This window comes from Danio rerio, chromosome 2 (genome assembly GCF_052040795.2).
Source record: "Danio rerio strain M-AB ecotype USA chromosome 2, GRCz13ab, whole genome shotgun sequence".
Lineage (NCBI taxonomy): Eukaryota > Metazoa > Chordata > Actinopteri > Cypriniformes > Danionidae > Danio > Danio rerio.
The window spans coordinates 47960497-47984481 of NC_141022.1; the positions used below are offsets into that span (position 1 = coordinate 47960497).

The window sequence follows — 23985 nt, forward strand, 5'->3', positions numbered from 1 at the left end:
ATGACTGAACAGAGACGATTTACCGTCACAAGTCAAAGACTCCTTTAAATTAATTTGTGGTATTTATTTGACATTGTGCAATAAGCTGCATGAAAATAGTCCTTTGTTTGTCAATATCATGTCCTGGTAAATGTCATTAGTGTGAAAAGGAACAAACATAGCTGGATTCATACTGCCCCATAGCAATCGTTTTACCTACAAACTGAGTAACAGTTCCAAAAGAAAATGAAGGCACGTATTTCCAATGCAGTTGCAGATATTGAGTGAACAAACTCATGTTATGTTGCTTATGAGCAAACAGTCAAGCTAATGCAAGTATTTGAATGGCAACTACAGTTGTGATTGAAATCAGTATGTTTTTGAACAGTAAAATAAAGTATAGCTTGTTTTGGTGTGTTTTCTCAAACGCATCCCATAATGACTATGTTTGGTTAGTAGGCAGAGGGTAGAAGGTCTTTTGTGGCTGTTCAGCATCAGACATTTACAGTGGAAATAAATCAAATGTGTTTTCAACTGCTACTAAAGGTCGAAAGTGGACAAAATGTCCATGGTTTATATAAATGAGCATTTCGTCAGGGTGACCACAGGCCAAAATAACAAACAAAAGAATCTATAAAATAAATCCACTAAATTACCTATTACTATTTTTAAAAAATACAAGAATCTTACCTTACTCCCTAACATAAACAAAGTCAAAAGTAATCAGATAAATAGGCAGGTCACCCCACACGCTCAAACTCTCAAAAAATATTTAAACATATGATGGTCATCAATACAAAGTTGGTTGTTGTTGGTCGTCGGCCGAAGGGGTGAGGGAAACCCAGGAGATCCACTCCAAACAACGAACGCACAGAAATGAGCTCTTCGAACCCTGCCGGAAGCTCCTTTTTATACGTGCTTTTGCGACCAGCAGCCAATCAGATCAGGGAATCACGCCAGTATGGGAGCCTATGAAACAACAGAAAAACAACAAGGAGGCGGGACAAAAGAAAAAGAGTACAATCCGCAATAATAAACAAATAAAAAACTTCAGTCGTAACAATAATTCAATATATATAATGCAGGATTGAAATGACTAGCTAAGTAAATGATGACAAAATGGACATTTTTGTGTGAACATCCCCTTTTTAACATCTTATATTATAGTGTCATCACTGCACTCTTACATGAGCTGTTGTTTTGCATCCAGTTACCAGTCAACTGTGTGAAATGTAATATGACTTACACAGGTCTGGGGTCGACATGGTGCATTAACTTCATTAAAAATTTCACACTTCTTTTTTGTTACTACTTAATCTAATTAACATGTTAAATTAACAGCTTATTAAAACACATCTTAAAGGGATAGTTTAACCAAAAGGGAAAATTTACTCAGTATTTACTTAGCCTTAAGTGGTTTAATGAGTTTAGTTTTTTGCAAAACCTAAAAGAAGATATTTTGAAGAAAGCTTGAAACCCGTAACCATTGACATCCAAAGTAGTCTAACGAATAATATGAAGGTCAACGGTCGCAGTTTTTTGTTTTTTTTTTTTCAAAATATGCTGTGTTTTACAGAAGAAAGAAACTCAAATAGGTTTATCAAGTAAAGGGTGAGTAAATAATGACACAATTTTCAATTTTGCATGAACTATCCCTTTAATACCAAGTCGAGCCTGTAAACGTCACATCCAAACTCCTGCAATCGGATTGATCTAAAGCTGTTAGAGGCATAAGATGCAGAAGGGAATTCACTTTTGCAACGTTTGTGCACACATTGTCTGCATCAGCTTTGCATCAAATGTAATAAAGGAATTCTGCAGTCTGTCTGTGGTGCAATCGGCCACAGATTTAGTGCTGAATGAAATTTATATTTGGCAATTCCAGAAGGCTGCAGACCAGATCTGAATGCTGAGTAGAGCAGGATACAAACGACAACAGCAGTGGTAGTCTTCCTAGGAGTGTAGATCATCACTTCACCATTGTAATCGGGCACCTACACCAGCTGTTAAAAAAAGACAAAAGTCTGGACATGAGTCTGCTTGTAATGCTTTTCCTTTTAAGCATCCTTTTGATGAATTACTGCTTAAAAAACAGACTAACATTCATTTCGAATAAGCTCAAATTTTCTTCAGGACTCTGTGGACAATAGACATAGCTCAACATTAACTGCGTCAGGCACAGAACGCTGACGTTTGTGAATCTGGCAAGTTATAATGAAACTCATGCATAAAAGACGGTGTGTTTGTCCTGAAAAGAGTGACAGTAACTGTATGTTTAAAGTGTATGCGAAGCTCAGTGCTGTGGGGGCTGTTTATCAAATTCACCTCACAGTCTCATACAAACAAACAAACAAAAAAGAAAGACAATCTCCACAAATCCGACAGTGTATTCTTTATTTAAATACAAAGTGCTTAAAATGCATGTTTCTCGTTCACAGGGCTGAAATAATCCTAGGAAACATTATCAAGAAGAAGTGCTGGAGGTATTTGTCTTATCTTTCTCGTGAGGGGGGGATCATGTTGATCAGTTTCTTTGGATGAGAAATGAATGCCTTCGCCTTTATACGTACTCTACAGTATAATCTGTCTATGTGTGTTTACAGGAGATCCAGTCTGGTTATCACCACTAAACTCTACTGGGGAGGAAAGTAAGTATCCATTCAACATTTCATCCACTGTTCGATCCTACTATCATCCACTCATCTATCTGTTTTTTTCTATCCTTCTATCATCCACCAATCTATCATCCATCCATCTTTCATCTGTTTTTTCTATCCTTCTATCATCCACCAATTCATCATCCATCCATCCATCTGTTTTTTCTATCCTCCTATCATCCACCAATTCATCATCTATCCATCTATTTTCTTTCCTTTTATCATCCATCCAATCATTCATCCATTTGTTTTTTCTATCCTTCTGTCATCCCCAATCCATTCATCTGTCTTTTTCTATCCTTCTATCATTCACCAATTCATCATCTATCCATCTATCTGTTTTCTATCCTTCTATCATCCATCCAACCTTCCATCCATCTGTTTTTTCTATTTTTCTATCGTCCACCAATCCATCAATCCATCTGTTTTTTCTATCTTTCTATTATCCATCCAATCATCCATCTATTTGTTTTTTCTATCCATCTATCATCCACCAATCCACAATTCATCCAACCATCCATTTGTTTTTTCTATCCTTTTATCTTCAACCAATCCCTCGTCCGTCCATCTGTTTCTTCTATCCTTCTATCATCCACCGATTCATCAATTTATTTTCTTTTTTTTCTATCCATCTATTATCCACCAATCTATCAATCCATCTATCCATTCATCAGTTTTTTTCTATTCTGCTATCATCCACCAATCCATCATCCACCCATCTGTTTTTTTCTATCCTTCTATCATCCACTATTCCATCATCCATCCATCCATCCATCCATCATCTGTTTTTTTGATCCTTCTATCATCAATCCAACCATCCATCCATCTATACATCCATCTGTTTTTTCTATCTTTCTATAATCCACCAATCCATCATCCATCCATCTGTTTTTTATGTTCTTCTATCATCTACCAATCCATCATCCATCCATTTACCAACCATCCATCCATCCATCTATACATCCATCAGTTTTTTCTATCCTTTTATAATCCACCAATCCATCCATCAATCTGTTTTTTCTATCCTTCTATCATCTACTAATCCATCATCCATCCATCCATCATCTGTTTTTTGATCCTTCTATCATCCATCCAACCATAAATCTATCTATACATCCGTTTTTTCTATCCTTCTATCATCCACCAATCCATCCATCCATCAATCTGTTTTTCTATCCTTCTATCATCCATCCATCTGGTATTCTATTTATTATTCTATCATTTGATTTTATTGTTGTCTATTGTTCCATTCCCATCCATCCATCTATCCATCCATCCATCCATCCATCCATCCATCCATCCATCTGTCCATCCATCCATCCATCCATCCATCCATCCATCCATCCATCCATCCATCCATCTGTCCATCCATCCATCCATTGTTATGTTGTTCTATTCTTTTATCATCCATCCATTTATTCATCTGTCATTCTGTTGTTCTACTGTTCTATCTATTGTTCTACCGTTTTATCTATTTTTCTATCTGTAAGTAACTTTTACTATAACAATTACTATTATTTTCTCCTTAAGATTTAGACTTTTGGCTTTTTCTTTCTTTCTTTCTTTCTTTCTTTCTTTCTTTCTTTCTTTCTTTCTTTCTTTCTTTCTTTCTTTCTTTCTTTCTTTCTTTCTTTCTTCTCCAGGGCAGAGACAGAGCGTGGGCTTTCGAGGAAGCACATCATTGAAGGTATATATCCTCCTCCTTTCTTCTAATTCTCGTGTCGTAATTGACCTGAACCTTTTCATCCTTCTTTTCTTTCTCGGTCCCTCCTCCCTTATTGATTTTTTTTCAACCTCTCTTTCTCTGCAGTAGACTAGTGTGTGGCCCTTGTTCCTAATAAAAGCTCAGCACCCACACCAGCATTCATTCTTAAACAGTGTGAAATTCTCTCTCTCAAAGAGTTGCTCTTCAAAAACACTTTTACAGTCAAACTAAAATAATAATTTAACAGTAAACATTCAAATATTCAACATATGCTGCTGTTAAGAATGTCATTTACTTAATCTGTTTTTCAGGATCTTTATTATTCACCTCACTGGCAAATTTTGCATGTCCAAGTAAATTAGCTTTATTTCAAAGTACAGAACCATATATAGATATTTATTCAGGATATGAGACAAAAATGAAGAATACGATAAAAAATGATCACATTTATATTATATCTTATACATTTATTAACTTGTTTAAAACCTTTCATTTTAACCACTTGATTATTGCTTGATTATGAGTGAAAATTTTCATGCATTATTATTCTGATTTGATCTCGGCAATATTACTGTATTAATATGAGATTAAAGTGCTGATTTAGGAGATTTACATATTTATAATGACATTTTATTCCATTCCTTTATTCATTCATTAAGACATGTTTTAACCTAAATTTTGCATTTATAAATATGTATTCTGGATGTTAGACAAAAATGCAGCTTAATAATAGTAATAAATAATATAAAACTAATATAAATAAAAAAAATTAAGATAGCCTTGATCACTATTTTAAGGGTTTTATTTGTTTATTTATTTAGTTTGTAATATATTATCTATTTACATTCTAATTAACCAATAATATTTAATCTTTCAAAAGCTGACAATCCTAAATGTTTCTGACACACTGATACTCAAAGTAAAAAAAAAATTTTGTTGTTGATTGTAGGAGATTTTAACATGTACTACAGAAATCAGAACCAAATATACCAAAAAAGACAAAAAATGATTATAAAAAAATTAAAAAATAGATAAACAAAAAATTAAAAAATAAAAATATATATGGGAGACACGATGGCTCAGTGGTTAGCTCTGTCGCCTCACAGCAAGAAGAGTCCCGGCTGGGTCAATTGGCAGTTTGCACGTTCTCCCCGTGTTCATGTGAGATTCCTCCAGGTGCTCCGGTTTCCCCTACAGTCCGAAGACATGCAGTACAGGTGAATTAAATAAACTAAATTTAAAGAAAGGTGATTTAAGTGACTTTGAACTTGGCATGGTTGTTGGTGCCAGACGGGCTGGTCTGAGTATTTCAGAAACTGCTGACCTACTGGGATTTTCATGCACAACCATTTCTAGGGTTTACAGAGAATGGTCCAAAAAAGAGAAAATGTCCAGCGAGCGGCAGTTCTGTGGGCACAAATGCCTTGTTGATGCCAGAGGTCTAAGGAGAATGGCCAGACTGGTTCGAGCTGATAGAAAGGCAACAGTAACTCAAATAACTACTCATTACACATGAGGTATGCATCTTTAAACGCACAACACTTGTTCAACCTTAAGGCGGATGGGCTACAGCAACAGAAGCCCACACTGGGTCCCACTCCTCTCAGCTAAGAGCAGGAAACTGAGGCTACAATTCGCACAGGCTTACCAAACCTGGACAACAGAAAATTGGAAAAACGTTGCCTGGTTTGATGAGTCTCGATTTCTGCTACGAAATTCGGATGGTAGGGTCAGAATTTGGCTTCAATAACATGAAAGCATGGATCCATCTTGCTTTTTATCAAGGGTTCAGGCTGGAGATAGTGGTGTAATGGTGTGGGAAATATTTTCTTGGAACTTTAGGCCAATTAGTACCAGTTGAGCATCGTGTTAACGCCACAGCCTACCTGAGTATTGTTGCTGACCATGCCCATCCCTTTATGACAGCAGTGTACTCATCTTCTGATGGCTACTTCCAACAGGATAACACGCCATGTCGTAAAGCGTGAATCATCTCAGACTGGTTTCTTGAACATGACAATGAGTTCACTGTACTCAAATGGCCTTCACAGTCACCAGAGCTCAATCCAATAGAGCACCTTTGGGTTGTAGTCGAACTAGAGATTTGCATCATGGATGTGCAGCCAACAAATCTGCAGCAACTGCATGATGCTACCATGTCAATATGGACCAAAATCTCAGAGGAATTTTCTAGTACCTTGTTAAAGCTATGCCACAAATTATTAAGGCTATCCTGAAGGCAAAAAGTAGGTCCCACCCCGTACTTGTAAGGTGTACCTAATAAAGTGGCCAGTGAGTGTAGATTTATATACACAAATATATAAGTAAATGCATGTACATCAACATACTATATAAAGGTACATCATATGGACAACGGTTTATCAATAGCAAGTGATAGAAGTTATACAGAAAAAAGATTTGTATCAGCTTTCTCCAGTAATCCAAAAAATGATATATTTACATTATATTATAACGATCAACCGCAAAATTAAACGGTTCGAAATCATAACCCTTAAGTGCTTCATTTTAAACCTTCATATAATAAATTCTGATTATTTTTGTTTGCTCTCTGTATTGCTAAGAAGTGATGAAGGCAGACTGCTGATTTTAAGAGAGTTTAATAACCGTATTGTAATTTCAGTTCAGATTGAGAAAATGTGCTGTTTGTATACCACTAAACTAATTGAATCCTTCACATGCTGCGCTCATTTCTCCAGTTCTTCAAGTTATTTTTATCACTCCAGCTTGTGTGTAGTTTTCCTTCCTGGCTCCAATCTCTCTCTCTTCCCCTTCCTCGCTGTTACTCGTGTTTGTTTGACATTGTTTGTGGGTTAGAAAGAAACGTCTGTTTATCATCTATGTACTTTATAAAAAGCTCCCTGCTAAGAATATCTCCTCCACAAACCCAGAAAATACGGAGTGATTAGAGCCATGGCGGAGGCGAACACAGGGCTGAGATTGGCTGGATTACAGCGGTTTGGGTTTTTTTTTTCTGTCAGATTAATTTCAGTATGGCTGAGTCATGAAAGCTATCTGACAACTTTGTTTCAACACACCTGGTGTTTGCGCTTCACTGTCATTTTCTCTGGCTTTCTTTCTCAGCCAAGATTTTTTGGCATGACTGTAAAGCATCAGGTTTTTTTTGCCGGTGCATTACTTTGTATGAAATAAGAAAATGTGATTTGAAAGGAAAAAAAGTTAAACTAGAACAAAGCATGCGGAGTGACCCTGGAAATAGTTTGGACACTTAAGCAGTACTCAAATAACAAAAAAACAACTTGAAATGCCATTGCAATAAATAATAAAATGTCAAAGCAAGTGGCATTTATTTGAAGGAAAAACAGCACAAGCATGCTTTTTGTGCAAAACAGATTGTAAAGTTCTAGTTAGGCAAGTTATTGTATAACGATGGTTTGTTTTGTAGACTATCGAAAAAAAAATATAGCTTAAAGGGGCTAATAATTTTGTCCTTAAAAATGGTGTTTAAAAAATGTAAAACTGCTTTCATTCTTGCCGAAATAAAACAAATAAGACAAAATATTATCAGACATACTGTGAAAATTCTCTTGCTCTGTTAAACATCATTTGGGAAATATTAAAAAAAAAGAAAAAAATCAAAGGGGGGCTAATAATTCTGACTTGTATATGTGTGTGTTTAAAATCTTATACTGTATTACTTTATGTTATAGTACCTTCATTTGGGAAGAAAAAAATTGTATTGTTTCACCCAGTGTCTTATTTGTTTTATTTTGCCTAGAATAAAAACAGTTTTAAAAAGTTTAAATGCTTTTTATGGTCAATATTATTAGCCCTCCTAAGGATTTTTTTTTTCAATTTTCTACAGAACAAACCCTCATTATACCCTAAATTGCCTAAATAACCTAATTAAGCCTTTAAATGTTGGGACTTGTGGAGTTGCACATCAATGGATTTTCTCTTCAGTGTTTGGACTTTCAGCAGTGAAAATTAAACCACACTGAACTGAACTAAACTGAACTTTAACTCTGAAAACTGGACTGACACAGTTTCAATTTACTAGAACAGTTGAATGAAATTACAGTTATTCACACATGTGCCTCTCTAAACTATTTTCCCCCTTCATAAACTACAAAAGAATACATTAGGCAGAACGATTTTTTTCTCTTCAAATGGGAAACAAAGTTGTTAGAGCTAAAAAACATTTCATATTACTCCCATATTCGATAGTTCTGTGTGTGGAAATGACACAATTCAAAAGTGCGCAAATTATATTCGTAAATTCAAAAGACAATTTAAAAATACAGAATCCAATTTGTAAATTCAAAACACAATTCAAAAGTACGAAAATCAAATTCGTAAATTCAAAAGACAATTAAAAAATACACAAATACAATTCGCAAATTTAAAATATGCTTCAAAAAAACACAAATCCAATTCGTAAATTCCAAACACGATTCAAAAAGACACAAATCCAATTCGTAAATTCAAAACACGATTCAAAAAGAAATAAATTAAATTTATAAATTCAAAACACGATTCAAAAATACACAAATCCAATTCGTAAATTCTAAACACGATTCAAAAATACACAAATCTAATTCATTTGTCGAAAATATTTATGATTTTTACTTGTAAACTCACAAATTGTGTATTTACAAATTGACAAATTGTATTTTGTAAATAAATGTAAATTGTGCTGTGCATGTATGGATTTTATTTTGTAAATGTATTATTTATGAGACTGATCTGACTCCATATTTTAGTAGTTTCAACAAACAGAAAACATTTCCTGAGTGAGTCAGATATGGATACAGAGAATAAGGTTGTTTGTGGCAAAATTAACACTGATGCAAAATAGTAATGATGTCATCATATACAAATAATTAAAGTGTAAAATATTCCACATTTAGATTAGTTCATATTAAAAACTGAATTTAGACAAACATTTAGTCCTAAAAAGTTGCAAAATGAACCATGAAGTGAAGTTTTATTTTGGGAGGAGCACGCACAGACACACACACATACTCCATCTGGACCGTACACTCACTGCAGATGGAGTATGTGTGAAACAGGTGTATGTGTTTGTAATTGCACTCTGGATAGAAACAGTGCTTTTAATTGACTGTTTTTTTTAAGTGTTGAGCCAATCTCAGACATATCTGTTAATTATTTGAATGCAGTGGCCAATCTGAGGTTTTGATAGTCACTCAAATAAAGAATTCATGCTTGCAAGTTCCCTCACTATAACAAGTTTAGATCCAATATACAGTACATGTAAATCAATGATTCATTGTGTATTGTGAAGAGCTTTGTTGATTATAAAAGAGCTTTGTGAAACTGTGTTGACAGTTTTTTAGTGATTTTAAGGCTTTTACATGATTTTATATGTACGTATGTATGTATGTATGTATGTATGTATGTATGTATATATCAGTCACTTACCTGCTGACTTACTTACTTTCCTTTGGCTTATTGCCTTCTTTTATCATTTTAAATAAAACATAATAAAATAAATTATTGCAATAACCAGGGCAATAATCTGGAATTTATTATCAAATAAAAAGTATATATCTACACATTTGTATATAACATAAGATTTTTTATACATTTTTCATTAAATAAAGCCAATTGTTTTGGTTTAATTAAGCAGTTATATTGATTGAATTTTTTCACCTCACTTTAGGAACAGAAACATAATGCATTTAAATTGACAACAAAAATACAAACTACAAAATTTCAACTAAATTTGATATCATATTTTTATGTTTTAACCAATTTGGGTGTACTATTTTTTGGACTGTGATACATTGTAAAGAATGCTGGATTCCACACCATAATTTTTTCTTGAAGAAAACAAAGAAATTAAGTTAACTTATTAGTTTTTACAAATTTAAGTGAATTGAACATAAACAATTTAGTTATCCCCCAAAAACTCAAGAATTGTGTTATTTCAGCTCATTTTATAAAAGTAGTTTCAACAAACAGCAAACATCAATTTTATAATGTAGGGACTGTTGTTTTTTTTTCATTAAATTAGTTCCAGTTTTGACTTTGGTACTGATTAATCTAATGTATATGGACAAATATAGTATTGTAAAGCATCATACAAAAAAATAATTTAAAAGAGAGATCTGTGAGTGCTGTACTCATTTATGCTGAACACTGTTCACTGTAAAAAAAAAAATTCCACACAATCGATTTGTACTGGGGAAACATGAAGGAATTAATTTATTAGTTTTTACAAATTTAAGTGGTTCGAACATAAAACATTTAAGTTGTCCCAAAAAACCCTCAAGAATGGTGTTGTTTCAGCTCCTTTAAAAAAAAGTAGTTTGAACAAACAGCAAATGTCATTGTTTGAGTGCATATATAATCAAACACATGACAAAACCTGGCTGAGGCAGGAGGAACTAACTAATCTTAACTACAACCTACTCAGATCCAAGGTTTGTTGTTAACTCCTGAAAATAACAATCATAAAGAATCTTCCGGTTCAGTCTAATTAATATGCTTATAACAAAACACAAAAAAGAAAAGAAAAAACAAGGAAAACAACAACAGGAAACAGACGGAGGCTTTCAGGTGAAATAATCAGTCTCATAAAAAAGATGAAAGAAAGAAAAGAGCATGGCTTCATAACACCCCAAAATGCGCAAGAAGTAGCATTATATCATTTTAATAAAATTGTCACCACAGGCACATATTTTCCACGAGGTGAGGGCTGCATTCGGTGTTCGACAGGAATGACGTTCATCAAATAATAGCTCAAATTGAGGTCATTTCCACGCACAGAACTATCAGATATGAGTAATATGAATAGGATATTTTTCATGATGCATTTTGAGCTCTAACAACTTTGTTTCCCATTTAACGAGCAGAAAAATAATTCTACCTAATGTATTCTTTTGTAGTTTGTGAAGGGGGAATATAGTTTCGAGCGGCACATGTGTGAATAACTGTAATTTCATTCAACTATACAATGAAACTGACTAAAAAAGATTAAAAATGAAGACTTTTGCTGTCGCTCAATGATCGGCATTGATTTTGAGCTGACAGCCTGAAGTGGGAAAGGGATGGAGGGATGAAAGAGAGAGGAAGTGCAAAAATAGGAACAGGTGAACTGGTGAAAGAGGATTAAAAAGAGTAGAGCTTTGCAGACATAAGAGGAGAGGAAGAAGAAATAGATGGGGAAGTAGAAAAAAAGATGAAGTTTTTTTTTTTTTTTTGCATATATATATATATTTTTTTTTGCTCTTGAATTATTAGCCCTCCTAATTTATTAGCACCCCCTGTATATTTTTTTCCCAATTTCTGTTTAACAAAGATTTTTTCAACATATTCAAAATTATAATAGTCCTAATAACTAATTTCTAATAGCTGATTTCTTTTATCTTTGCCATGATGACAGTACATAATATTTTACTAGATAGTTTTCAAGATACAAGTATTCAGCTTAAAGTGTGGTTAAATTCAATTCATCCTCATTTCACTACCTCTTTTACAATGTAGATTTTGTTAAAGCAGCTTAACATAGAAGTTTTTAGTAGACTGAAACTGCCAGTTCAGTTTTTTTAGAGTTGAAGTTTAATTTAGTTCAAACATTAAAAAGCAAATCCATCAATGCGCAGCTCCACAAGTCCCAAAATTTAAAGGCTTAATACGGTTAATCAGGCAAGTTAGAGTATAATGATGGTTTGTCCTGTAGACAATTAAAAATATATATTCCTTTAGAGGGCTAATAACATTGATGTTCATTATCAAATAATAGTTTAAACTGAGGTTTTGGTTTTGAACTACTAATTGGATTTGCGTACTTTTGAATTGTATTTTAAAATTACAAATTAAATTTGTGTATTTTTAAATTGTGTTTTGAATTTACAAATTGTATTTGTGTATTTTTGAATCGTATTTTGATTTTGCAAATTAGATTTGTGTATATTTTAATCGTGTTTTGAATTTGCGAAATGGATTTGTGTATTTTTGAATCATATTTTGAATTTGCGAATTGTATATGCGTATTTTTTAATCGTCTTTTGAATTTACAAATTTGATTTTCGCACTTTTGAATCGTGTTTTGAATTTACAAAGTGGATTTGTGTATTTTTTAGTTGTCTTTTGAATTTACGAATTCGATTTGTGCACTTTGAATCAAGTTTTAAGTTACGAATTCGTTTTGTGTACTTTTAAATCGTATTTTAAATTTACGAATTGGATTTGTGTATTTTTAAATCGTGTTTTGAATTTATTGATTGGATTTGTATATTTTTTAATCATATTTGGAATTACGAATTGGATTTATGTATTTTGGAATCGGGTTTTGAATTTACCTATAGGATTTGTGTACTTTTGAAAAGTATTTTGATCTTACCTCAGCTGGGTCAGTTGGCGTTTCTGTGTGTAGTTTGCATGTTCTCCCTGCGTTTGCGTGGATTTCCTCCGGGTGCTCTGGTTTCCCCCACAGTCCAAAGACATGCTGTACATGTGAATTGGGTAGGCTAAATTGTCTGTAGTGTATGAGTGTAAATAAGTGTGTATGGATGTTTCCCAAAGATTGGTTGCAGCTGGAAAGACATTCGCGGCGTAAAACATGTGCTGGATAAGTTGGCGGTTCATTCTGCCTTGGGGACCCCGGATTAATAAAGGGACTAAACCGAAAAGAAAGTGAATGATTGAATGAATTGTATTTGTGTATTTTTGAATCGTGTTTTGAATTCGATTTTGTAAATGTTAATGGTGCTGTGCATGTATGAGTTTTATTTTATAAATGTATTATTTTTAAGACTGATCTGGCTCCATACTAAAATGAGTAATATGAATAATACATTTTAAATGAGCTGAAATCCGCTGCGTAAAAACGTGCTGGATAAGTTCGCGGTTCATTCCACTGTGGTGACACCGGATTAATAAAGGAGCTAAGAAAAAAAAGAAAATGAACGAATGAATGCGAACACAGTTCTTGAATGTTTTGGGGGACTAATTCATTGTTTCATGTTTAATCCACTTAAATTTGTAAAAATGAGTACGTTAACTTAATTCCTTCATGTTGTCTCCACACAAATTGATGCATTTATTTTACAGTGATGATTTACTGCAGATGCACTGCAACTTGAATACTACTGAACCACAAATGATAAAACATACAGACAGCAAACGCACTGCAGATGGTGTATTTGTGAAACAGGCTTTGACAATATGCTGTCATTACACCTGAGGGTGCTATTGCTTTCTGTAGAACTGGACCTGGTATGGTGCCACAGGAACCATGCAGAAATGACTAATCATTTATTAAAATTACACAAATAAAAGTTGCTGCTGTTTTATCTACTGATAATTTCAGCTGAAAATGGCAGTGGCATTTTTGCAGTATTTTCTAGCGAGTCTGGGAAGGTCAAATCAAACTGTAACAACAACAACAACAAAATCATAATCATTTCTCTCCCTTTCCTTCTGTATAGGTCTGAAGGGCTCTTTGCAGAGGTTACAGCTGGATTATGTGGATGTGGTTTTTGCCAACCGCCCTGACAGCAACACACCTATGGAGGGTAAGTGAGGCTTAGGCCACTCCATCAAAGTCAATGCAGAGGCGCCTAGCTTTGGTTTTCTGCATCACTTCATTGAGAAATGTGAGGCAGTTCATAAAACAATGCAAGTATACACTGAATTTGTAGCACTGTCACTGAAGCAGCTATAGCAGGCATTAGCATAAACCATAGGCCGGGTGTCTCTTTACTGTCATAGTGCATCCACAGTTTGAAGAGATTCTTGCAGAGCAGGTTAGTTTATGTTGATTTGTTTTTATCTGTCTGGATCAGGGGTGTCAACTCCTCAGCCCTACAAGGTTTAGTTCCAACCCTGCTTCAACACACTGGCCTGTGCAGTAGGTTCAAACAAACCTGAAGCACTCAATTAGTGAACTGAATCGAAAGTTCTAAAACAATTGCAAAAACGAGCACATTTCCGCATCGCAGATTAAGGTCAATAGCAATAACAGTACATTTTAACCTTGTGAAGACCTTTTTTGGTCCCCATGAGGAAAACGGCTCATAAGTCAAACATAATGAAGTATTTTGAAAATGTAAAACTGCAGATTGTTTGCTGTGAGGGTTTGGTTTTGGGCTAAAGGATAAAATATACAATCTGTAGAGTAAAAAAAATCATTACGTCTATGGGAAGTCCCCATAAGGATAGCTGTAAAAGTGTGTGTGTGCAACTGTGTGTGGGATGGTAGTATATGTGTGTAAACCAGGATGTAGGGTGCTATTTCCATACGTTTTAGGGGGCCGTTTTTTTCACCAAGCTGTTATCATAATCCCAGTCTGACCTCTCTCTCGCTCTCTTTCAATTTCTGTTGCACCACAGTGTTCAGTAAGTCTCCTTCTTACACACTCTGCCCATCACCATATCTGTCTTTTTCTTCTTTTTCTTTTTCTTTCTCTCTCTCTCTCTCTCTCGCTCTCTCTCTCTTTCTCTCTCTCTCTCTCTCTCTCTCTCTCTCTCTCTCTCACAGTCTGACGGGGATTAGAGAATTGCCCACTGGGTACACAGTGTATTTTAAGCTGATCTTTCCCTGCTGTGTGCCCAAACTTTAAAGCTCACACACACACACACACACACACACATACACACACACACACACACACACACACACATATTTATTTATTTTATTTTTATTTTTATATTTTTATTACTAAATTTATTTATTTACACACAGTTGCAATCAGAATTATTGCCCCCCCTGAATTATTAGCCTCCCTGTTTATTTTTCCCCCAATTTTGTTTAACAGAGAGCAGATTTTTTAAACACATTTCTAAACATAATAGTTTTATTAAATCATCTCTAATAACTGATTTATTTTATCTTTGCCATGATGACAGTAAATAATATTTTACTAGATATTTTTCATGATACTATACACCTTAACGTGACATTTAAAGGCTTAACTAGGTCAATTAGGTTAACTAGACAGGTTAGTAATTAGTCAAGTTATTGTATAACGATGGTTTGTTCTATAGACTTTCTCTAGAGGAAAAAACAGTTTCAGACATACTGTGTAAATTTCCTTGCTCGTCATCAAGGAAACATCATTTGGGAAATATTTAAAAAAGAAAAAAATCTAAGGGGGGGGGGGTGCAAATAATTCTGATTGCAACTGTATTATTATTATTAAAATTATTATTTAAATTAATATAATTTATTATTATAATTACTAATTTATTTATATAATGTTTATATTATTATTATATTAATATTTTTATTGTTATATATTTTTATTTTTCTACACTTTTATTAATATTTAAATTAATATTAATTATTATTATTATAATTACTAATTTATTTATTATATATATATTTATGTATATTATTATTATTATTATTTTATTTTTTTATATTTTATTAATATATTTTTATATTTATTTACATTTTTATTTTTATTTAAATATTATTTAATATTATAATAATTACTAAATATTTTATTTTATTTATATATTATGTTTATATTATTATTATTATTTTATTATATATATTATATATATATTATATTTGTAATTTTTATTTAGTTACAATCATTTTATTATTTTTTTTATGAATTAAATTAATAATAATTACTTTCTTAACTAATTTGTTTATTTTATTTATATTTAATGTTTATATATATATATATATATATATATATATATATATATATATATATATATATATATATATATATATACATAATAATTATTTATTTAAATTTTTATCATTATTTACATTATTATTTAAACTAAAATTCATTATTATTATTATAATTACTAATTTATTTATTGGTGGCGACCCCAGATTAATAAAGGGACTAATTTAACTTCACTATAAATTAATACATTTACTTTATTTTTAACTTTATTGCTAATTTTATTGTAGTTTATCTTATTTAACTTCAATATAGTTTTGTATCCTCCAAGGCAAATTGGCAATCCCACGCACACCTGATTTCTGCCATCGTACTATTTTAGGATTTCTTCCTGTCTGTATATGAGCGAGTCTTATCAACGCGTAAACACATTTTACATCAGAGTTACCTGCCAGAAAACTAATGCGTCGACTTCCTACAGTGTGAGGATAATCTCAAGAGGACATTCCATACAAATCAGAGCTTTAGAGCGGCTGCCGTGGAGATCTATCAGGCTAAAACATTTAATCATCATTCTGCCATCAAAACCGCAATGACTTTAATCCAAATTGATGTGCAACGTGTTCCTGGCACGTACTTTTCAATCCTCGTGGGAAGATAATGATAATTGGCTATTTTAATAAACGTTTTGGAACGAACTTGAGAACAAATGTGACTAGCCTTGTTCTCCCTGGAGACTTGTTGGTCTGTTTTTGCAAATGTCTTGGTACTGTACGTTATGTTTTGAATTTAAACAAGGTCGGTTTGTAGGATGTTTAATTATAGCATTGATTATATAGTTTAATTTTTTATATATATATTTCTAGTGCTAGAGATTTTTGTTAGTTTTTTTACACACTGAGGTACATAAGTACACTGTTAACAATTTCCAGTAGAGTCTATATTGTATCTTATACTGGAAGCAATTTTGCCAGTAACTTACTGTGAATCAATTACAGTAAAAATACTGTATTTACATTTACAGCAGCATTTATTGTGCTCTGTGTATGTAAAGTATTGTATATACTGTATTTACTGTAAAATATACAGTAGTTTTCACCTACAGTAACATACTGTATAACCATTCTACAGTACAATACAGCTTATATAATAGTTAAATGCAGTGTAATTTACAAAAATTGTTAACAGTAGAGCTTAAAGGTATAGTTGCTGTTATTTTATTCACACTCACACATTCACACCGTACAATGTGTTATAGGGGGATTCATTAAATTTAGGGCTGATAACTTCTAGAATGGATTCTGAAAACTGTTCCTCACTGTTGTTTGAAGTTCTATTTCGATTCCTTCCTTACAGTAGTAAATACTGTAAAAGAAAACTCAATTTGAGCAAATAACCTTATGTTGTATTATTTTTAATTTATTTTAAGTATTGTGCCTGAAATGCATTTGCACAACTGTCAAGTAGAAACGACTAAGTGTATATACACTGAAATAACCATAGCGCTGAAATAAGAAGCGCAGTTTATCTGTCAGTCAGATGTGTGTGGATGTTTTGTTATAATAACAGCAGGCTAACAGCACTATTTAGAAGAAAAAAATAAAGATAAAAGCAAATCAAAAATAAGACAAAAACTTTCATATCTACTCAGAGAGAAGTTCAAAATCTATAATTCAGTTTCACTAGTTTTATACTAGATCTTCATCTAAGCTGATTTAAGACAATCTACACTGTAAAAAGCGCTATTAAAAAAATTAATTGAATTGAATATGCTAAAGTCGTTTATATGATGGCTACAGCAAAAACCATGAGTATCAATATGTTTGTATTAGATACAGAAATTAAGTTTAAAAATGTAAACAAACGCCATTAACTTGAATAAAAGGTAATAATAAGCAATACACATTTAGATATGGTTATTTGAATCAATTTAAGCGAATCATCTGAATATTCACTGAAATGTGCAATGTGACATCTGATCCTTATTATCAAGAGAAAGGCAAATGAGTTTATTAGTTCATTTAAACTGATGGAACTTATCAAATCAATTCTCAAAATTTGGAATCAACTCTTAATGCTCAATGCCTTGGCCCTATTAAAATGCAAGTCAGTGGCAACAACAAAAAAATTAAATAAAAAATTAAAACCTGTAGTTCCTGATAACACGTTGAAGTCAAATAAAAGTGAAACAATCAGTAAATAAACAAATGGAAGTCTTTGGCAATCGGAACAAATTAATAAAAAAATAATAATAAATTTAATTTAATTAAATCCTGTAGTTCCTGATAACACATTAAATTCTTATGAAGTGAAACAATCAGTCAATAAACAGTCAATGGCAACCGGACAAAACAAAACAAAACAAAACAAAAATGTATTTAATTTAATTTAATTTAATTTAATTTAATTTAATTTAATTTAATTTAATTTAATTTAATTTAATTTAATTTAATTTAATTTAATCCTGTACTTTCTTATGAAGTGAAGCAATCAGTCAAGTCAATCAGAACAAATGAATTAAATTAAATTAAATTAAATTAAATTAAATTAAATTAAATTAAATTAAATTAAATTAAATTAAATTAAACAACCTAACCCTAAATTGCAACAGCAAGTTAAGGGCTGTTTGTTTAGGCTGCAAATTTCAGGTAAAAAATGTTCAGTTTCTTGCACAGATTGATAATTTTACTTCATAAAAAGTCAATGTATCCTTAAGAACCACAAAGATTTGGAATATATCTTGGGATTTATATATTCACTTACATTCTATGAATTACCAAAACCCCAGTTTCACCTAAAAATCTGTTCTCCTCGAACCTGTTCTCCTGTTCTCCTCCTTGAAAAAAAATCACCGACATCTTTGATAGCCTAAGGGTGGGTAAAATAAACAGTAACTTTGAGCCAACTATACCTATTAAACATGCACTGAAGCGCTGTAGGACACCACACAAAAACAAACAGTACATTTACAAAATCTCCTTTAAGTTTCAGGTCTCATTACTAATTTAATAAATACAGTATTTCTTTAAAATGTTCTCACAGTCTGTAATATCTGTTGCCATTTTAATAAACCCAAACACACACCTCTGTTTATTACTGTTGTTCTGACAAATTGTGGACCAAACACCATACTGGCTTTTTCCACAAACCTCATATGACCCGTTTGTGTTTAAAACATACACATCAGTCTATAGCATACAGATATTAAAACCACAAATCAAAATCACAGCATGTTGTCAGTCTTTCCCCCCCACACACACGCCCACGAATCAAATCAAGCTATCATATGACACAACCACATGCAGCACACTATAGCTAATACCCTACCGAAAGTACTTTTTTTAACCTGATAGAGATTAATAAGCTATATGGGTAATGATTGAGCGTAACTCTGTTGCTATCCTTCTGCAGTTTGAGCCATCTGGAGCTCGAAATAAATGCATCAAAATGCTCATAGTGATGGATGCGTTGCTGATGGCTTTAAACACTAGATGTAACAAATAGGTCATAATGCATTTTTGGCTCACATGGTAGTTAGATGAATTTCAGTTCATTTAGGGACACCATGTTTCAGTACATTACCACTACTTAAGCCGGCAGCTAACTATGCTTTGCCTTCTGACGCTAACGTAGTCAGTACCTGGGAGACCACATGGAAAAGCTACAGTTGGTTGCTGCCAGAAGTGGTGTTAGTGAGACCAGCAGGGGTCAACATGCACTCTGTGTGGGTCCTAATGCCCCAGTATATTGATTGGGACGTCTAGACTATCTTTCTGATAAGATGTTAAACCAAGGTTCAATAAAAATCCCATGATGTCCTTTGAAAAAGAGTAGGGGTTGCCCACTGGCCCCTGTCCATCATGGCCTCCTAACCATCCCCATGTCATAATTGGTTTCATCACTCTGTCTCCTTCCAACCAATCAGCTGGTGTGTGGTGTGCGGTCTAGCTCAATATGGCTGCCGTAGTGTTATCCAGGAGGTGGATGAGGAGATTTCCCCCAAAAATGTGCAAATCGCTTTGAGTGTCTAAAAAAGCGCTATATAAACGTAAGGAATTATTATTACTAAGCAAAAGTTTGGCATAAGTAAGAGATGCATTTAATTAATCAAAACTAATTACTTTTTCCACAAAAAATATTAAGCAGCTCATCAAACACACACTGTCAGTAATTATTTGATCAAGTCATGACAACTTAAGATTTCACTTATTAAAATAAGTCAATCCTGTTTTTTGATCGTGTTATATTTATCACTGTTTTAAGTCTAATAATAATAAAAATTATTATTAAATTGCATAAATTCAGAATGTTATTTCTGAAGGATCACATGACGCTTGAGTAAGGAGGCTAAAAAGTAAAAAAAAGTTAAGAATTGGAAAAGTTGCTAAATGTAATTATTATACAGTTACAGCATTAATGAGTACAGCACTTTTGAAAATGATTTTTTTATAATGAATTTTTCAGTGAAAATAGAAAATAAATTTTGGTGAATTTAAACAAAACACTTTTATTAAAGTTATGTTCATTAAAATATGCGTGTGGTGACCTACAGTAACAGCTTTTTAAACAGTAAGATGACACATTTTAAAGTCAAATAAGATGTACAAAAAATACAACAAACTACAAATACTAACAAAATTTTATCTAAATGTTTTTTTTTGTTCTCTTTATTGTTCTTCTTTATTAAAATTCAGTTCTTGTTTTTTTTATTTCTTTAACATATTCATTGGAGTGTACACATTTTGAATTAACTTGAATTACTTTGTTAAATATATTTTATTAAATTTTGTTACAAATTGGTATGTGAAGTTTATTTACTGTACAAAGTAATTTTGAGAGGATCACATGCTTATGATTGACACGGCTGGCCCTGAGTTAAGCTAACGGATGATCATCAATCAGACATCAATTCCTAACTTAGTATAAATAACAAAAGCATCTTACCTTAGTCATCTTCGTCTTGAAGAATCCCCCCTTCCACCCCCTCTCCTCCTCTTTTACCTTTATAGGGCAGCACGGCGGCCCAGTGGCTGGCGCTGTTGCCTCACAGCAAGAATGCCTCTGGTTCAAGCCTTTACCCGGCCAGTTGACATTTCTGTGCGGAGTTCATGTTCTCCCCGTGCTCCCATGGGTTTTCCCTGGGTTCTCCGGTTTCCTCCCACAGTCCAAAGTATGAGGCATAAGTAAATTGACTAAACCAAATCAGCACCATAGTCGAAATCCATCAGCAGCATAAATAAATCTATGAAATAATTAAATTTGCTTTTACTTATTAATGTACCATAATTTACATGATCAACCCAGACAATATATCATTCACACTAAAAATGTCGCTGTAATGTAAATGGGATGCAAGGCAAGTGAGGTGCTGACTCCAGCGCAGGTTGATTAAACAGAGAATAATCAGGCAAGCAACAGTCAACACAGGGGCAAACAGATGTACACAGGAATTTCAGATTCAGTGATTGGTCAGAAGGCAGGCAGCAGACAACGTAAAACAATCAAATCAAAGCAAAGTTCAAACAGGGAAGGCAAGGCAAGGAAAACATGTTGTAATGTTTACAACACTGTTTAACAAGACTCAGCAAAGAGATGTGTGTGTGCTGTGTTCAAAGTCCATCTAATCTGTCCAAGCCTTTGAGCAGCTCCCAGCTGTGTAAATGTAATCAATCGTGATCTTGAACAGGTGTGTGTGTGTGTTGTGCATGACTGGAACCTGTAGTCCATATATCAGCAGATTTGTAGTTCTTTAGCGATCTGCCAGGATTAGATCGCTGGTGATTGTGACAGATCAAAAATGAGTTGACACATAGATCACAGTCTCATAATGCAAGTCCCGTAATACAAATAGAAAAACAGCTGCAAATCATGAGGTACGAGCAAATTCTGTTTTTTACAGTTTAAATTAAGCGTACATTTTCATTTATCAATTTTTTTGTGAGGAATTTGCCATCGAAAATCTGAGGGGACACATGGGCATGACGCATCGGCACACGCTCTGCAGCCCACGCAATGCAGAAACCCCAAACATTCACATTACATTAGATGAACTCTTCAGGCTTCTGCTGCTCAGATGTCTCGAGACACAACTGAGCTGCAGTCCACCAACTCTCCTGAGAACAAGCTATATGATGGTTTGCTGAAGTGCCATTCGGTTGTGTTCACGCTGACATGTGCCTCTGGGTTCCTGTGAGTTTTTTTTTTTTTTTTTGCCTCTCTCTCTCTTTTCTTGAGCAGATGTATTGTTGTGCTTAGCTGACGTTCACTTGCTTTTTTTTTCCTCATCCATTCTCACCCACACGCTCACATTTCTGTTCTTTCGTACGGAGTTCGTAATGAGAGAGTGGGAGTGGGCTTTCATTTTCATTATGTACTGAGGTAGATTTGGCTGCTGTTTTCTACTCCCCTGTTCTTTTTTTATCTCCTTTCACCTTCACTTGTCTTGTTCCTTCGGAGAAGTTCTTTTGTTAATGCCTTCAGCTTCCCTGGTCTTTCAAACATCGTATAGATTGGTCCACATTAGACTGTGACCTGCCCAGACTGCCCAGGATTATTTATTCCAAAGTGACTTACAAGTGAGGATAAAAGTACATCAAATCAACAGAGCAGCAATAAATAAAAGCTATGATAAGTCTAAATTAGTTCAGTTTTTTTATTCTACAGAGCATCCAGAGAGGAGAGAGTGTGTCCTACAATTGGTTTGTCAAGCCCACTCACCTGTTAAGAGCACACTCAGAATTGCACAATGTTTCAGAGAAGTGTGGGGTGATTATAAGAAGGTGTCTGATGCATACAGAGTGGAGAGAGTGTCCTGCAAGTAGTTTGTCAAGCCCACTTACCTGTGAAGAACACATTTAGAATTGCACAATGTTCCTAAGATGTATGGGGTGATGAAGAGAATGTGTCTGGTGCATATGGAGAGGAAAAGAGTGTGTCTAACAATTGGTTTGTCATGCCCACTCACTCGTGTGGAGCACACTCAGAATTGCACAATGTTTTCCAGGAAGTATGGAAGGTGTCTGATGCATATGGAGAGGACAAGAGTGTGTCCCACAAGTGGTTTGTGAAGCCCACTTACATGCTTGGAGTACCCTCAGAATTGCATGATGTTTTCCAAAAACATAGAGTGTTTATAAGAAGGTGTCTGGTGCTTACAGAGAGAAACTGTGCCTGACTATTGGTTTTTCAAGCCAACTCACCTGTGTGGAGCACACTCAGAATTGCACAATGTTTTCCAAGAAGTATGGGGTGATAATAGGAAGGTGTCTGATGCAAATAGGGAGGAAAAGAGTGTGTCCTACAGTTGGTTTGTCAAGCCCACTCACTTGTGTGAAGCACACTCAGAATTGCACAATGTTGGGGTGATTATAAGAAGGTGTCTAGTGCATATGGAGAGGAAATTAGTGTGTTCTACAAGTGATTTGTCAAGCCCGCTTACATGCTTGAAGTACACTCAGAATTGCATGGTGTTTCCAGAAACGTGGAGAGTTTATAAAAAGGTGTCTGGTGCAACCGAAAGGGGAGAGAGTGTGTCCTACAAGTAGTTTGTCAAGCAAACTAACCTGTGTGGAGCCAATGACTGTAAAAAATATGGACGACGCGACAGCCCTTTTTCCCATTGAACGCCTTGAGGGCAAAACGCCTGCTTGACGGGCACAAACTGTCGCAAAAGACTGCTGAAATTGGAGCCAGACATGCGCAGAAGAACTGTCTGATGGAGCCAGAGGAGGAGCCGCGAAAATGAGCAGAGTCGAGCTTCCAATCAAACGCTTTATGTAAAATCAACTACGCCCCCCGAACTTCTCAGCATGCGTTTGCTGTCATATCAACACAAATGGATGTAATAACTTTAACAAATATGAGGGTTTTATATATTCAATCGCGCCAGCTCCAGGCCGCAGCGCATAACCTACTCGCGGCGTCGCGGGCTGATTCCGGCTCGCATGCGGCAGCGCCGGCTCGCTCGGCCGCCGCATCTGGCTCGATTGACTCGGACTGGAATCGGGCAGTGAGTCCAGGCATCCGGAGTAGGTCCAGCAGAGGTAACATTAGT

General features: G+C 34.2%; 1 protein-coding gene across 5 annotated transcripts in view; it reads left to right on the top strand.

Annotated features, from left to right (window-relative positions):
• kcnab1b (potassium voltage-gated channel subfamily A regulatory beta subunit 1b) overlaps positions 1-23985 on the top strand; it is a 105674-nt gene that overhangs the window by 65825 nt on the left and 15864 nt on the right. For 4 of the 5 annotated variants that reach the window (XM_087241357.1, XM_087241358.1, XM_087241355.1 and 1 more), the window contains 4 exons: positions 2418-2462; positions 2583-2627; positions 4280-4323; positions 13776-13862. In XM_087241357.1, the coding sequence (XP_087097483.1) occupies positions 2418-2462; positions 2583-2627; positions 4280-4323; positions 13776-13862 (221 nt within the window). Of the gene's footprint in view, positions 1-2417; positions 2463-2582; positions 2628-3310; positions 4122-4279; positions 4324-13775; positions 13863-23985 lie in introns of those variants that run through there. The other variant, XM_087241359.1, reaches the window with a different exon arrangement.